The sequence below is a fragment of the Astatotilapia calliptera genome, chromosome 6 (genome assembly GCF_964374335.1).
Source record: "Astatotilapia calliptera chromosome 6, fAstCal68.1, whole genome shotgun sequence".
NCBI classification, from domain to species: Eukaryota; Metazoa; Chordata; class Actinopteri; order Cichliformes; family Cichlidae; genus Astatotilapia; species Astatotilapia calliptera.
In genome coordinates, this window is record NC_137427.1 from 27,766,241 (window position 1) to 27,783,609 (window position 17,369).

Consider the following 17,369-nt stretch of genomic DNA (forward strand, 5'->3'; position numbering starts at 1 on the left):
CACTGTGATACTCCCACCTCCAAACGTCACTGTTGGTATGGTGTTTCTGGGGTGATATGCACTGCCTTTTGACCTCTGAACATTGTGTATTATGGCCTCCAGTGATATCAATCGTAGTCTAATCTGACCAGACTATATTCTCCCAGTATTTTACAGGCTTGTCTAAATGTTGTTCTGCATACATGCTTCAGCATGCCTTTTCTTTGCGAATGGAGTATTGCAAGGTGAGTGTGCATACAGTCAAGTGCATTACTTATTGCTTTCCTTGAAACAATTGTACCTGCTGATTAGGGCTGCTCAATTAATCGAATTTTAATCACGATTACGATCTGGGCTTTCAACGATCATTAAAAATGACCGAGCCGATTATTAGCCCCTCCCTCATTTATCCGCGACACCTTGAAGGCCGGTCCGTGAAAATATTGTCGGGCATAAACCGGTCCGTGGCGCAAAAAAGGGTGGAGACCGCTGATTAAGAGGACCCGAGGGAAGCTCGGAAAGCTAAGCAGAAGTTATTTGGAGAGTGACTGCTGTTGGTTGAAAAGAGTTAAAAAAAAAAAAAACTTCAGTGGTGTTGCACACTATTTTATATTATTTTTTTAAAGTCATTGTTAACCCTTTAAAGCCGGTCAGAGCAGCACGCTCCGTTTTGCGTAACTATTTTTAAATCCCTGTAGAATCTGAACCGTGTAAGCTAGCGCAATAATTTGTTTTGCACATGAAACCGGAGGAGTTGTACTTACATCTGATGCCATCAGCTTGTCCTCGGTCACGGTTTCGTTCCACATATAGCTTTGCAAAAATTGCATAAAAAGCGCTTGCAGGAACAAAAACATAATATTCCAGAAACACGCTTCGCCGTTCCTATCAGCTGTTCGTAACACTTCCCACAGTGAAATGATGCACATGCTGTTTTCTTTGCAAATTTGCATCATAGGATTGTTTTTTGTTTTTCCTGCAGTATATAAAAATTGCTGTATCTCCAAAATAAAACTATGAAGACACTCAAAATAAATTTCCTGTGGTGGGAAACTATTTTTTGCAACTTTATTGTATTTAAAGTTTTGAGGGATAAACCTCTTAAACTTCTCCAAGTAGAAATATATGTAAACAAAACAAAAGCGATTTTCAAATTTTTTTGTAGTTTATTGCACTTTTTTGAATTTTATGTAATTACTATGCACTTAATGCATACATATTATTAAAATATGGGCTATAACAGTTGTATTGATGTATAGCAACTTGAAATGCTCCCACAAATGGCACTACAGCATGTAAAAATAAAAAAATAAAAATAATATAAGCTCTGGTGGACTTGGTTCTATAGTAGGTCTTAAAGGGTTAAATAAATATCGTCAAATAATCGTGATCTCAATTTCAGTGAAAATAATCGTGATTATCATTTTTGCCATAATCGAGCAGCCCTACTGCTGATTCCAGGTCTTTTTGTAGCTCTCCACAAGTGGTCCTTGGCTCATAGACAACTCTTCTGATATTTGTTTTCACTCTTCTGTCCCAAATCTTGCAGGGAGTAGCTGGTCATGGCAATTTCATAGTGAAATTATGTTCTTTTCACTTCCTGATTACGGCCCCAACAGTGCTCACGGAGAGAGCTCATTAGTTTTATCCATAATGACATATTTCTTGTATGATACCTTAGTAATGAGACAGCTTTTTATGGCACTTCAGATAGGATTGAACCAGGTGGCCAATCAATATCATTTATGTAAGTACTGACAAATTTCAGCTGGTGTCATGACTTTCCATGTCCTTTTCTCTGTCATTTCTCATTATTACACATAATTTATGTACATCTATGGTTTGATTTCATTGCATGTGTGGGCTGGATGGGTTGTTACAGACATCTTGTGAGAATTTCCTTTAGAAATATATTTACGTGTTCAATAATTTTTCCCCTACTGTAAGCTTGAAATTGGAAGCTTTAGAAGCAAATGAACAAAACATATATATGGCACCTTCTTCTGATTTAATGTTCATAACAGTTTTGCTTGACAGTGTTGCATTCACCACAAATGAACACATGCACCTGCCACTGTCTACCAGGCTCAGGTCGTGTAAAGCATTTATACATATACGTACAGGGAGATGATGTGGCATCCAGGTGGGCTACCTGTGTGTGTGATAGTGAGTCATACTGGAATGGAATAGCAGCATATGGTGCAGCGGATTAAGGTATTATGCTGTGATGCAGGTGACTGGGAAAGCTTCCCTTAATCGCAGATCTGCTAATTGATTAGCCAGCCAGCGGCCCTAACCCTGGACACCGAAATGGCAGCAACTTAAAACCTTCAATCCAATTGCTGTGTGTCATCAACCAACGTGACCACCCATAGTTGCACATACAACACATAAACAAACTGTTTTTGATGGGATGTGATCACTGGATTACTTACTGGCCTTCATCACAAAGACAACAGAGCAACATACATTGTTTTTATTGATCCTGTGATCACCTATGAATCACCTGGAGCATGGGCTTGCAGGAGATCATTCATGACTTATGACAGCTACGGATCCCTTTAAGCTGCTCAACAATCGCATATCATCACAGCATACCACCCCCTTTGTGCTCTTTGAGTTTGAGGGATTTTAATTTTTTTTTTGGGGGGGGGGGGGGGGGGGTGGCAGCAGTGTTAAAATTAGATAACGATGACATGGCACAGGTTTACCTCTGGGTTTAGGGTTACAGACACAGCAGCACAGCACAAATAACTCGCGCCACAGCAGCCTTGTTGAGGTTATTACTGTTTATTTGGACTTTGCCATTTGGTTTATGACGTACAACAGTCCAGTCAGGTCCCCGACCTCTAAGCCAAGTGAGTGATTTGTGAGCTGCCTGACGTTCAATGCCTTAAAACAAATCATGGCATCAACGTGGGCAGTGAGGAGAATCAAAGTCTAAAAATAAATGTCTTTGTTTAATCAGGATATATATATTTTTAGATTCTCACATTAATTATAGCTTGTGTGGACCCAGACCTTTAAATGGAAAAACAATGGTCCACTTTTTTTCTTTTTTACTTACTTGCTTTAATATTGAAATGCATATCAATATTTTTCTTTCATGTAAAAATATGTTTAATATAGCTGTATCTATTTATAATTAGTTTTTTTTAAATGTGGTTGAATTTACCCAATCAGAAAACATTTTTTTTGATTTTCAAATGGATAAAAATACGAGAAAAATCCATAGACATCTATTAAGGTTATGCAAACGAATTAGCTTATTCATATGCAGACTAATAGAGTTTCATCCCTGAAAGCCTGCTTTCAGCCAAGAGAAACCCTGCATACACACATTCTCAATTGTACACTTTTCCACCACAATTGCACACTTATTGCACACAATAAAGTATCTCTCTGTCTCATGTCCTGTGATTGTGACTGTGATTACACTGACAAGTAATGCACTTCTTACATAAATGGACTGTGGACTTGTATTTCATATATAGACAGATATGCATAAACATATGTATACTGAGCATCTGTACAGCAGCATCTGGATGACAAGTAAGGTTGAGTCAAGTTTGTGGTCATAACGAGTTCTGCTGCTGTAAATAACAGATTATAAACCGGGTGCTAAAAATACTTGCTGAACTTTCTCCTCAGGTAGCCTAATTAAATGTGATTGGTCGCACCTGTTCGAGCCGCACTAACGTTGAAGTTGAACTAGGCCACGGTGGTGCACCGTAAAGACAACGTCCTGGGAATAGGAAACACGGGTGGGGAGGTGTCGGTAATCTCACCTTTGGGAAAGGGGTTCGGCTGAATGATGTAGAGAAACGCGTGGACCATATGGAAGAGGATCCCCATGCTCCCTGGCTCGTAATAAGCGTGGGTGTCGTAAACCGCCGCGGGTACAAACCCAAAATCCAGCGGCTCCACCGGCGGAGGTGAGCGCTCTCTGCGGGAGTCCGACCGGACCTCAGCCGGTACCGCGCCCCTCTCATCCGCCTGCTCTTCGCTGCCTGTGGCCCCCCAGCAGAGCAGCAGCACGAGCCAGCGTGTCCACAGCATGGCTCCCCAAGGTCCTACTCGGTTTCCAAAAAAAAAAAAAAAAAAAAAGTATGAGGGGGAAAGGAAACACAAAACTGGAGTGAGAAGGGGGGTGACACCTGTCCCTCCGGGTGGTGTTTTTTTTATCCCCCCACCGCAAAAACAACCGTCCTAAGGAAAAGTTTTAAAAACAACATCCAATGGTCGCAGGAGTAGCAGCCGTTAGCTACGGGTTTCCCGGTACGGAGTCATCACCGACATCTTCCCGGGGCTCCGGCGGCCGAAGACGAGCGATCACACATTCTCACCGGCTTCGTCCTGCGAGCAGCCTAATCTCGCGTGCACGTAAAAGGCTCGAGCACGCTCGCGCGCGTTTGAAAGCTGGTCGGGAGCATCTGTGGCGCGCGACACCGCTCTGACCAGCCACCTGTCACCCTCTCTCTCTCTCTCTCTCTCTCTCTCTCATCCCCAGGTGTACTGTTCAAGCAGAGGTTCAGAGAGGGTCAGCTGAGCACGCCCGCTGACTTCACAACAGGAAACCAAAAGGTGGATTTAAGCAGGCTGTTTGTTTGTCCAGGACAGAGTCAATACAGTAAAATATAACGAGGTGTGGAGATTTTTGTTAACTAAAAATAACAAAATGAGTGAATAAAAACCAAAAATGTTTTTTAAAAAAAAATCATAAATCTTGCCTCTGCTATTCATACTGTCTTACTATTTGGCTTTGGTTTGTGTTCTTTTTCTCTCAGGAATTAAAATTCTGCTTCCAACATCTGAGCCAATAACGCAACTGGTATAAATTTTGAGCTTTTTGACCCTGCAGTTGATCCAACAATCATCATTTTGAAGGGTTTGGTTCATGGGGAGATATTTTTGTGTATGAACGTGTTTCAAGCTTGATACATTTAGTCTGAGCCTGCTAAAGTAGCTTTGCATGATTCAGAAGTTCAGAATAATCTTGTTTTAAATACTGTTTGACTTGGCTACACCTTGGGCCTCTGTGAGTAAAAGTGAGTCTGGACACTTAGCAGTTGTCTGTTAGATAGTTCAGCAACGGGAACATCTGGCAAAAGATGCAAGGTTTGACTTGGCAAGAAAGTGTGGAAACAAAGCATTGAGTTTAATGGAAACAGTATAGTCTGGTTAAGCCTTTAAAAACCGCTTTGATGGCTTCATGAGTAAGTGCTCTCTTTCGTCCTCTCTCATCTCACATGCAGCTTTTATGTGGCACCGGATGGGTTAAATGTGGAAAAACCTGAAATATGTCGACACAATCAGGGATGTCGTGTAGCCAGACCATTTATGTGAGCTGGACCTTTGGCAAAAAGCCCCCACCCTACCCCTGTGTGTGATGACATACACCCCCTCTAAATGTCCATTCAAGGGGAACAGTGGGCTGCAGTGTTTGCCTGGTTAACAGGGAGGGCATCGACTCCTTTCACTGAAAAGCATGCGTGCACACACAAAATCACACCAGAAACTTACAAAACAGTCTTGTTTTATTCTCCTTCTACCACGTAAGGAGATACATTACACGAATGAGCTGTACATGGAAGAGAAAAAAAAAAAACTCATACACTGTCCGTTTTTAGGTAGAGATCCATCCACATGCTGAAAAATACCTCACATATGACACACACACACACTAATGCTGCATTCACACTCCTCCTTCCAGCAGTATACAGCTATTTTTTTCCACTGTACGAACCATGATCCTGTAGTGAGACTGGACTTGGCCCCTGGCTGTGCCCCTCATGGACCCTCACTGGTCTCAGTTAAGATAAAAAATCTTGTTCAACAGTTGGGTCTATAATTTGTATAAGTATTGCATAAAAATGTCTCTAATTCCCAAACGGTTAATGGATCATTTTTGTAAATCCCCTTGAACTGAGGTTTGAAGTCTGCACTTCAGTCACATCTTCACTGTTTGATTTAAATCCACTCAAACTACAAAAACTGTGTCACTGTCCAGCAAATTAAGGACCGAACTGTGCCTGATCAGTTTTTAGTCCTGCGTTCCTCCTGCTCAGACCTTTGAGTCAAAGATGTAGCAAGTCCAAGTTGCAATTCTCTTTCCACGCAGCCAGAACCCATCCTTGTAATAACTCTTTACTTCCTTCCCCAGAAAAATCTTAATCCATCGTTTTGCATAAAAAGATATAAACTAGCTTCAACACAGAAAACCTGCACTTTGTTCATTGACAAGCTAGTTTTGGCCTGGATTATGAAGAAATCAGCATACAATGAAGCATTTCATGTGATTTTCACATCCACTCTCACTCAGATAGCGAGGAATGAGAAAACATGTCAGATCAGTTTCCAACATCAAAAAGCAAACAGAAGAAAATGTTATATGGCTGTGATGTGTCGCCACTATTATCTGTAGGCCACATGCTTCAATGAAAAAGGTACAAATTAAGCACATAAATAAGTCACACCTGTCAGGCCTGGTAGGCCATCTCAAAATAAATACAAATCTGCACCATCATCTCAGTGCTTTAAGGTAATACCAACACAAATGACATTAAGCCTTCCAACTTTTTATATCTCTTAAGTTACCAAACCAAACATTACAACTGAAGCTGATGCAGCCAAGCAAAGCCATTCTTAGTGTCACTGCTGCCATATTTAACCTGCTGGGACTGCAACTCACCTCATCACCTCAGATCAACCTCTGTGTGTGTGTGTTAGAGCTTCTGTCTGCAGAATAACTTCATGATTTGAATCCTTCCATGTGATTGTGATTCAATTTAGAAAAAAGATTTGAAACCTGTCATAAAAACTTCATTTCAAATATCATCAGCCGTTTTTTTTTGGAATAATTAAAAAAAACTAGTAAAAACTTTTGTTCTTTCTAAAAACAGCTTCTTACTGATTGTGCTTCTGAACACACGTGATTTGACATACGCAGATTTCTCTCTGTAGTCTGCTCCTCCCGTGTTTTACATGCTGTCTTCATCAGCGAGTGCGTCACCGCCAGGCCTCTGACCCAGTGCCAGAGCCCGCTTGGCTCATCAGACACACGCAGGACCAGCTGGAAACGTCTGATGCCACCTCGGATGCTTGTAGTAACAGCTTTATGCCTTTGCTGGTTTTGTCAGTCAATAAATAAATAAATACTTGAGGGGTCAGGTGCACAAAAGTAAGTACGGTCTGAGCATGCTCCATGACCCATGTCTGATCCCTGAACCCTGTAGTGTTGCCAGGATTGCTACACTGGTCCTTCAGTCTATTCGGTTGCCACAGATGGTGAAGCGATCTATCTCCAGCAGGTCTTTCTTTGGTGGTCGGTGTGCAAGTCCGCCTCCTTCCAGTCCCGTGTCAGCGTTGATGATTTTGTCATCGTCCTCCTCGTCAGGAGTCGTCAGGAATGTGTCTGAGTCACTCTTCGGGAAGGAGGGGGCAGCGTTTTCTGCTGTGTTGGTGGGCTGACAGATGTCTGACGGCAGAGAAGTTTCTCCTTTGTCAGCTGTGGATTCTGTTATAAAGCAAGTTAAGAGTTTTTAGCAGCAGTTAAACTCAGGAAAAGAGACAGTGAGACAGAGTGACTGAGCTACCTTGCTGCGGTGAAACGTGAACATGTTTTGTCCGGTGAGCTCTAGAGTTTGCACGGCTGGAGGCGACAGAAGGCGGAGGGTTAAAGAGCTTTTCCTCCATATTGGCCTCTTTGACAAACACACAGGAAGTTCCCAGGAGAACGATACTGTTGAGAACCTTCAGAGTGATCATCCTGCTCACACAGACAGGCAAAAGTCACGTGAACATGAAAACAAACAGTGTCAAGAAAATAATCAAAAATGATGAAGACATGTTGGCCAATTACCCCAAGTAAAACAGCAGCACACACATAAACGAGAGCGACCCCTGGATCTTCACTGAGCTGGTCACCACTCTGATCAGCTGAAAAAAACATCGTCACATTTATAAGCAAGCAAACGTGGGAGCAAACATCTCAATATCAAAAGCCATCCTGTGAAAGAACGACTGACCAGCAGCGCTAAAGGAAGCGGGATGAAGCCCATTCTCCTGGATACTGAGTCACTGTAGTCTGTGTACGCCTGGAGACACAGTTAACACATTGTTATGTAAAACATCAACAAGCAGCACAGTTTTACTCATGGATAACTCAGTCCATTCTTTTAATGAAATCATAAGCTAAAAATCAGGAAAAACTGCTGGATGTGCTTTCAACACGTTCCTCATTCACTGTTTAAACGTTACTCACCGACTGATGGATCAGAATCAATAATTATCAGATGTTATGATCAGAGGTGAATAGCAATAACAGAAAAGGACATATGCACAACACCGTCATCAGTGTATCATGCTGCAACTGAATCAAGGTGTATGAGGCAGGGCTACTGGCAATGGTGGATGCTGGCACGCATGTCTGAGCTCTTCTGAGTGTGGTGGAAATGTGACCGGACAGAGGTACCAAGATGAGGCGCCCCAACCTGCACCGGTGCCATTCTTGCGGCAGCAACCCACCCTACAGCTGTTACCGGCACACAGTGGCCAGTAGATCAGGAGCATGTCCTGGCGCCAGTCAGGATTTAGTCCCAAAAGGTCTCCTACTGAGCATGCCGGGGACATGCTGTGTTGAAATTCATGAGAGGCAGCCGCAACAAGTAAGCAGTGCACAGCTGCAGCCTGCACTCAGGAATGGAGAGACATCCCTCAACTTACTCAGGCACTGAATATGCAGTCCAGGCCATACCTTGTATTATAGTGAGGGTTTATGAAATCTATTCAAAACGCTAACCTGCCTTTTGTTTTTGGACTAGTATATATAATAAAAAAAGAGGAAATAAGATGATATGTAGTGTCATACAGAAGAAAATGTTGTCTTTCATTAGAGAAAACACAAACAGCACCTTGTCCTTTTATTTGTATTTTCCTAAATTACTGTGATTTGAGCCGCTTCACTCACATTTTTCTGCCGACTGCTGACTAGGTCAAAGGCGAGGCTGGCTCTGTATTCCCCGTATACCTGAGACAGAGACAACGTGTCAACCGATACAAGAGAAACATCAAAATATAAAACAAATAAGCTACTGAGTAGAGCGCCTGCCTTGTCGTGGTGACGTAACAAATGTTAACTTGTTTACTGCAAGTCTCATAATTGGTTTACCTGCTTGTTCTTTACTGTGGTGCATGAATGCGACGTGAAAGCACAGTAAAGGTAAATTCATGAAGCCGAAAAGAAGCAAAAATGTGTGTGTGCGGATTAAACGTGGATTAGTATGGACTCACAGGTACTTGAACACTTACAATGTGAGTGAGGTTTGTGTGATTAGGTTTGACAGTTTGGGGATAAAGGGGTTAATCCCTTCCTGTGGGGCTGCTTTCTGTTACATAAGCATAGTTACAACTCGTTGGAGGAAAATCAAAGAGAAAGGCGACTCATGAGGGAAGGAAGTGAGAAATTGATAAGGAAAAAATGGGCCTGCTGACGGTTTCTCTTGCAGGTGGATGATTCTCTAACAGTATAACAATAGTGCTAAAGAGACCAACAAAGTGAAAATACACAGATTTGTAAATCATGAAATACTACAATATAACATATTTTATATGGGTCAAGTGACCAGAACTCTAATCCTGTTATTGTTCTAGATCATCTTAATTTGAGGTCCATATGGTAAATACTAAATATTTTACCTATTATGTTTTGAAACACAAAACTAGATTTAACATGTATATAACCCTAAACATGACAGAAAAATATGCACCATCATTTCAGTTCCTTAAAGTAATTTCTATCACTGCTGTTAGTTTTGCTGTGAGATCACAACATTGTAAAATGGGTTACACTGTTTGAATGGTGAAGTTTGTTTCTTCAATTGAAAACAGTGGAAGCATTTTCACTTGGATCAGTGTGCATTAAACTAAGCTCTTGCCATAGGACCATATATCAAATCTAAAATAGAGCAGATCAAACTTAGTTGCTGCTATGCGTGTTAGCCTGTTAGTGTGGCATCATTACATTACTCACTGTAAGCATTTTTCCTGCATATACAACTGAAATTCTGCACATTACTCTCAAATTTGTTTTGTTGACCGCTTAGTTGGCTTTCTTTTCTGATGCAACTATTGTCAAAGCACAGATTCTCTCTGATGTTAAGTAATATACAGGTTGTACTGACCATGGTGTCACAGGTCCAACCCCTTCATATCCCCAGTTACTGCCTGGAGAAACCTTGTGTCAGGTTAAACTGGCCATCTGCGAGGCTGTGTCTGTACTCCCCATATACTAAATCTAACCTCACAGGTATGACACGTTTTCCAAAAGATCCCTGACGTCCTTTGAAGAGAAATGCCCATAACTGAGGAAAAAGAAGCTCTAAAACTTAATTATCATAGTGCACTGGTTTTTCTCTGTACACTGCAGCAGATGTTTAATGATGCCAAGAATATATAAATAAAACTGCAGCCCATTTCTAAGTTCAGCTGATACATGGTGACACTATACCAATATTTAGATGTGCTTATATGCGCAAAAGCACATCCAAATGTAGAAAGTAATAGATCTAAGACATAAATGAGAAAATATCCCATTAAAATGTTTTTTATACCTAGAATAGTGACACTCCCCACTAATCTTTTCCACACAAATATCTGAACTGTGTTGAAGCTGATAGACAACTGTCCACAATTTTAATTGTATTAATAATCTTTTAAGCTTATTTCCCATTTTATGGTGATTTATTCCAAGTTTTTCCACATCGGAGCTTGCTAAGACTGTCAGATGTTCATTCTAACTAACAGATTTATTTTATCTGATTTAAACTGTGTTTCTCATTGTACTGAATTGCTGTTGGGTGAACATGATAGAATAGTTCAATAGTTCTAACTAATGTGTTTCTCCTCTAGTTGCCAAACACTCAACTGCACTTTAACCAAGTTAATAAACCGTCAAACGTACAGAGAAAGGACTTACATCAGCACTGATGTCATTGAATTTGGTGATAAAGGCGTGCTTGACAACATCCACGGCAACCTCTGAGGCTATCACCATGACTACATCAGGAAACAGCACCCACAAGTGGTCTGACAACAAACACATTGAAATCTAATCAGTATAATTATTTAATCTAGTATTAGTAGTAAAAGAAAACAGTGAGCTACTTAGCAAGAGTGAAAAGACCCGATTATGAACCTAATCGGGGTACTATGATAAAGCACATCTGTATGCAGCTGTATAGCTTTCAGTACTCTTTGCAAAGCTTTGTATTAGGTTACCGGCATTCCATGAAAACTGCTCCATGTTTCTCAGACAGACGATGAGCAGGAGGATGTAGTTGGTGAACCTCTCTTTTATGTCTATGGGAAACAAACAAATCAATCCAGGATTAACCTACTTTGTGCTCACTGCAGTTGAGCTCGATTCCACATATTTACCTTGTATTAAATAATCATACTGAGAGGAGGAGGCACAAAGTATTCAAAAATTTTGATTTTTGTGGAACGTAGCCAGCTGTTTTACCACCACTTACCACTGTTTGACATCTGGAAAAGGTTGTTCTTTTCAAACTTCTTAAATACACTCCCTTTGATCTCAACAAACTGCAGAAAAAAGAAAAACCCAACATAAAAACATCAGGACTGAACTGGAGATGCCGCATGTTTTAAACGGGGTAATATGTCTGTGCATAAAACTCACGTTGTTTGACATCATAATGGTGAGCAAGGACTTGTTGTGGGAGTTGAAAGCTACATTGAGAGTTGTGGCCTGAACCATGATGAGGATGGCATGAAGAACTGGATAGATATTGAGGAAAAACACACATTTTCTGCACTGTAATAATACTGACGCAATGACTTTATGTTCCCTACTAGTCTGAAGTACAGCTGTTAGATTTGCTGCTGCTGATTACTTCAACTTTGATTGACTGTTTGGTTTATGAAAAAAGTTGAAGACTGGGAAGATTAAATAGCAGAGTGATGAATAACGCTTGTTTGGGATCACTGGGGGCATTTATTCTTCCAGGTCTTTCCTTTTGCCTCTAATGTGGCCTTTTTCTATCAGTTTCAAAATCTGAATTTAAGCTTTTAATTTCATTTGTTTTAAATACACTTCAGGAAAACATTTTGCTGAACGATAAAACTGATTAATGTTGCAAATCAACTTTAAACTGACTAACTTTTAACCGTTTTAATATCAGTGATGTTTTTGAGGATACAGACGTAGAGAACAGCCATGAGGAAGTGAGGAATCACGCCAATATGCGCTCTCTTCTTCTCCTTGGGTTCTGTGGCGGTCCAGTACAGAGCGTCCAGTATGTCTTGGCCAAATGATGAGAACAGGCGGTCCGCCACCTGACGACACAGGGAAGGGAAGGATGACGGGGGAGAGCTAGTCAATGTGTGGTGCAGTGTCATTAGATACTGAACTGGCCAATGAGGAAGATTACACAGTGTACCTCTAACATGTTGTAGATGATGTATAGTTTGATGACAGACTGTCCTCTGATGAGATGGTACATCATGGCGTAATCCACGTAGCTCATCATTGAGTAACACAGCACCATAATAAAGCCTTTGAGTACGTCGCACACCTGGGCTGGCTGAAGCAAGCGGGAGCCGCTAAATAACACACAAACGTCACAGACAAGGAAAATGTTCACAAGAAAATCACCAGAACAGAACAGCATAGTTGGCTGTTGCCTCAGAGCTCTGCTGCCCCCTGGAGGTCAATAATAACATTGCACTGCCTCAGACAAAGACCTTGCCCAGGGTGACAGAGCCCCCTTTAAAGTGGGACTGCAGAACATATTTATTCCTTGCACCTGTTTTATTTGTATTCTTATTTGTATTCTTATTTGTATATATATATATATATATATATATATATATATATATATATATATATATATATATATATATATATATATATTTTTTTTTTTTTTTTTTTTTTTTTTTTTTTCTCCCCTCAATGAACCACAATTTGATTCTTTACAGTTTCTAAAAAGAATTCTGGATTTGAGGAAAGCAGGGAAGCTCTAAATATGGGTCATGTTGCCTACGCTGTACATATCACAAGATATGCAGATTTTGGAAAAGGTGCTCACAACGCAACACAAAAAATTAAGTGACTGTAATCAAACTGATTAACAGTGTAATATTAGTACTGATCAACAAAGGACTAATAAGGGATGCACCTGCCTAATACATGGAGTGTATATCAGCCCAATCCTGACTCAGAAAGCCAGACTGGGTGTCGGTGACAATGAGCAGACGAATGGGGCCAATATGTTCAGCATTTTTCTGTTTACTTTGTCACACATCAGCATCAGTGAACCAGCTCCTAATGCAAAAGCAATCATAACCGAGGGAATATAGGGGCAAAGGTTTTGCATTTTATAGGTATGTCAACTTTACCATATCAACAGCTTTAATTTTTATGTTGATAGAAGTTTATTATTAAACTGCAAACTGTGGTCAAGTTAGGTGACATGATTGAAAATCCCCGACGAACATGATGGTTTCCATGTCGGCGTCTCCCTCCCATTTGCTCTCACTCCCATTATGTTCAGTTTACTGATGTAATGCTTGTTGGGACGCTTTTATTGCACAGCAGGATTCAGAGTCTATTATTACTCCACATCTGTGAGAGCAGGTGCACTCACAGTGACAACAGGTAAACAAGAAACTAGTGAGACTGTAAATAAAGTAAACAACTTTTTCTTTATTTTATTCATCTTGCTCAAATTGCTGCAAATCAGTAAATGTAAATAGCCAGAGTTTGCTTTTTTTTTTACAACATCATGACAGCAATGACTAGGTCGAGCCTGACATTTCGACTTTGTTTTGCTCTATTATTCTCTGATTTCTTATGTTTTACTAACCAATTTTGAAGACAGAAAAATCACTGATGAAGAGCTGAGGCTCTACTCCAACATTATACTTCGCAGGACCTGATAATCATGATAATCACAACATTTGTACCTCGTACATAAATGACATCTAACACAATCTATGCAAATATACTTTTAATGATGGTGGAGTTGTACTGATGAGAAGCACATGTATCAAAATATTCCCTGTTAATAACAAATGATGGGTTAAGGAAATGTACTTTAATACTTATATATATAATAAAATGTACTCTAATACTTATACGTTACCTGAGACCACAACATGGCACTGTGAAGAGTCGCAACAGGGCCAGAATCACCCTGAGGGGCAACAGCGTAAACACATAGAGGAAGGCGTCCAGACAGAGGAAGAAGCCGAATGTCATCAGCTGAAAACAGGAAGAGAGGGGAGAAATACATTTATTACAACTGTGTTTATTTCATTTCATTTTTTTTCTTTAAGTGTGGGGGTGTACAGTGTGTTCACCTTCTCCAGTTCTTTGGGGATGCGGAGGCATGTGTAGACCCTCTCTCTGCGCTCGGTGTATTTGGCCTCGTTGTGTTCTAGGAAGTAACCTCTGGTGAGCTCAGTAGTTATGAATCTGACCAGAGACAGGTCTACAGATACAGACAGGAATAAATTATTATTTTTACTGTGTTTTGAATCTATCACAAACAACACTATCAACACAGCACACATAGAGGAGTCCTTACTTAATGGTAAATTCCATCAGATGAGAACTGGCTACACTAAAACCAAAACTACTCGAGCTAATCTGCTGCTGGAACCGTCTAAACTCCTCTGCTGAAGCTTAGAAACATGAACGAAGGGATTTGTTCCCATTTAGCCACAAGAGTATTAGTGAGGTTGGCCACTCGTGGTTCGATCAGGCCTGGTAGGAACTCCAGTTCATCCCAAAGGTGTTAAGGTTTGGAAAGTTAAAGCTGTTCTGGTCACTTGGTTTTATATCAACTTTTTTTATTTCACTTACATGTTTGAAGCGGCTTTAGACCTTATACTATGTTCTTTTTTTCTTTTCTTTTTTTAAATATTAGGCTCCTTTTTTACATTATATAATGACAATGCATACTCAGTATTATGTTCAGAGTCATCTGGTTTTTCAAGTACTCATAGCATATTTTGTTCCCTTTATTTGGATAAATCCAATAATAAAAAAGAAGTCCTCTTCATTAGTATTAAAATGGACTATCATTAGCATTCATTAACATCCAGTGCTTTTATTTAGGTATTTAATCTGACTTCTAAATCAGTGCAATTTAACCTATGGTAACGATATTTTATATGCGTGAACTCAAGAAGAGCTGAGAAACAAAGTCTTTGACATCTAGCAGTCTGGAAAGGGATACAAAGCCATTTCTAAAGCTTTGGGACTCCACAGAGGCATGGTGAGAGCCATTATCCACAAATGGAGAAAACTTGGACCAGTGGTGAACCTTCCCAGGAGTGGGCAGCCAACCAATATTACTCCGAGAGCTGATCGACGGCTCATCTATGAAGTCACAAAAGAACCTGAACAATATCTGAAGAACTGCAAGCCTCACTTGGCTCAATTAAAGTCAGAGTTCATGATTCAACAATAAAAAAAGAAGAGACTGGATAAAACATGGTGGTGGTAGTGTGATGGTCTGGGGTTACTTTGCTCCTTCAGGACCTGGAAGACTTGCTGGGGTAAAAGGAAACATGAATTCTACTCTTTACCAAAACATCCTGGAGGAGAATGTCTGGCAGTCAGTGCCCTGAAGCTCAAGAGCACTTGGAGCACTTGCCAGCTATCGCAAACGCCTGACTGCAGTTCTTGCAGTGTTATCAAGGGTGACGCAGCCATCAGGTTTAGAGGGGAATTATTTTTTCACACAAGGACACGTAGGTTTGAATAGTGTTTTTCCCTTACTGAATGAAATCATAATTTAAAATGCATGTTGTACTTACTCTCGTGAACTAAGACCAATATTAAAAAGTGTTTGATGTGAAGCAAATATGAAAAGGGCTCAAACAGTACTGTATTTTTTTCTAGCTCTGGGGGAGCTTTATAGATAAAGTTTATTTTCTGAACAAAAGGAGCAGAGTTCAAAATATGTAGGTGTTTAGCAACCAAGAATGGTCAAAAAAATCTTTATCCAGTTGCATTAAAAATAGCAATATTGAGTATATACATAAGAAGACCGCGAGTGCACCTTCTGAATTCACAGAGAAAGAAAAGTGTATAAAATTTAGAAACAGCTGAGCTTTATGGAAGGGATGTACACGCTTTCTAATAAACAAATCTTACTAGAATAAACCACAACAATTTATGTTGCCAATCATCTGAAAACACATGGCCTTTTTTTCTTCTTCTTGCAACTGGGTCAAAAATGATTGCCGTAAGCATTACGTTGAGCAATCTTTCAAGTCAACACGGGTGTCTGTGCACCTATGGCTCACACGGTGTCCACCGACTCATCCGAGTGCGCCTGTGCAGAGAACCAAACCGCACGAGAAGCCAACTGGCTGACCTGGACTTTCTGCATGATCACATGCAGTACTGCTGTCTTACTAACAGTCAGAAATCCTCCTGCTAGGTTTAATTTGGATGCATATCACACAATTGTGCCACCTGCTCGTTACTTTACTCCAGCTCAGTTTCTCACAAACAGCTGCTGAGGCTGCCTGCAGCTACATCCCCACAACATGTGCAAACTCGGAGCAAGCCCCGATAAGCTGCAGAAGCTCAGTTGATATTTTACATGCCTTCTCGAGAAACTCTACAAAAAACACCCTACAGCCGCCGTAAACAATAATTATCTCAGCTGCTAGCTAGCGCTGTCAAACTGGGAGTCAGCGCCTGTGGAAACGAAGCTAGCTCTCACCTGACAGGTTGCTCTTCTTTCCCCTGCTAGCGCCATTTTTATCGTTAAATCCCAGCGTCTCCGTGACTCCGTCTTTCTCCTTATTCTTCCCCGCTGTGGCAGCCTTCTTCTCCCTCTCGCTGTCCTCCTTCTCCTTCTCTTCACCCAGACCTGTCGACAGCGCCTCCGCCATCTTCGCCAAACGAAAGTTTCAGGCCGCTGCTGCCTGGGAAACTGACGGTCAGACGTCATCACGCACTGCAGGTTGTTCAACTCACCGGCAGATGTCGCCAAAGCCCTGAGATTATTTGCCGCACATTATTTATTTTTCCCCTTTCTCAGTTTATAATCCCACGAAGCTAAAAACATTAAAAAGACTGTATAAAATGACACAACTATCAGCTTACGTTTCATTATAACCTATTCAACTGAGAAAGACTGTGAATGAACAAAATAAAACATACAAAGCTGATTGAGTTTTTATTACCGTGTATGCAATAGATTCACTATCATCATAACCCTTTTCCAATTGCACCTATAGGCAAGTAGGCAATTAGTTGTGTGAAAGTAACAGAAACACACACACAAATGTGTTCAATATTTAAGGAATTTGCTGATTTGCGTGGTTCTGCTCTTCTTATATATCGCTGC

At 40.7% G+C, this 17,369-nt stretch overlaps 2 protein-coding genes and 1 long non-coding RNA gene across 12 annotated transcripts in view; 1 reads left to right on the top strand and 2 right to left on the bottom strand.

Moving 5' to 3' along the window:
• prom1b (prominin 1 b) overlaps positions 1 to 4,324 on the bottom strand; it is a 28,774-nt gene extending 24,450 nt beyond the window's left edge. For 4 of the 10 annotated variants that reach the window (XM_026171417.2, XM_026171416.2, XM_080303029.1 and 1 more), the window contains exon 1: positions 3,768 to 4,324. In XM_026171417.2, the coding sequence (XP_026027202.1) occupies positions 3,768 to 4,038 (271 nt within the window). In that variant the 5' untranslated portion in view covers positions 4,039 to 4,324. The remainder of the gene's footprint in view (positions 1 to 3,767) is intronic. The other 6 variants (XM_080303031.1, XM_080303028.1, XM_026171424.2 and 3 more) reach the window with 3 other exon arrangements.
• A 167-nt stretch (positions 4,325 to 4,491) lies between these two features.
• Positions 4,492 to 5,769, top strand: LOC145429474 (uncharacterized). Its single transcript, XR_013909718.1, has 2 exons — positions 4,492 to 4,624; positions 4,767 to 5,769. It is a non-coding gene; the product is annotated as an uncharacterized LOC145429474 (long non-coding RNA).
• On the bottom strand, positions 5,499 to 16,949 carry tapt1b (transmembrane anterior posterior transformation 1b). Its single transcript, XM_026171427.2, has 14 exons — positions 16,740 to 16,949; positions 14,359 to 14,489; positions 14,142 to 14,260; positions 12,438 to 12,600; positions 12,198 to 12,333; positions 11,678 to 11,775; positions 11,511 to 11,580; positions 11,257 to 11,337; positions 10,955 to 11,064; positions 8,948 to 9,007; positions 8,007 to 8,075; positions 7,841 to 7,917; positions 7,575 to 7,747; positions 5,499 to 7,495 (listed from the first exon to the last, which is right to left on the bottom strand). The coding sequence occupies exons 1-14, from the start codon at positions 16,909 to 16,911 to the stop codon at positions 7,242 to 7,244; spliced, it is 1,713 nt and encodes a 570-aa protein (XP_026027212.1). The 5' UTR covers positions 16,912 to 16,949; the 3' UTR covers positions 5,499 to 7,241.
• Positions 16,950 to 17,369: the final 420 nt, after the last annotated feature.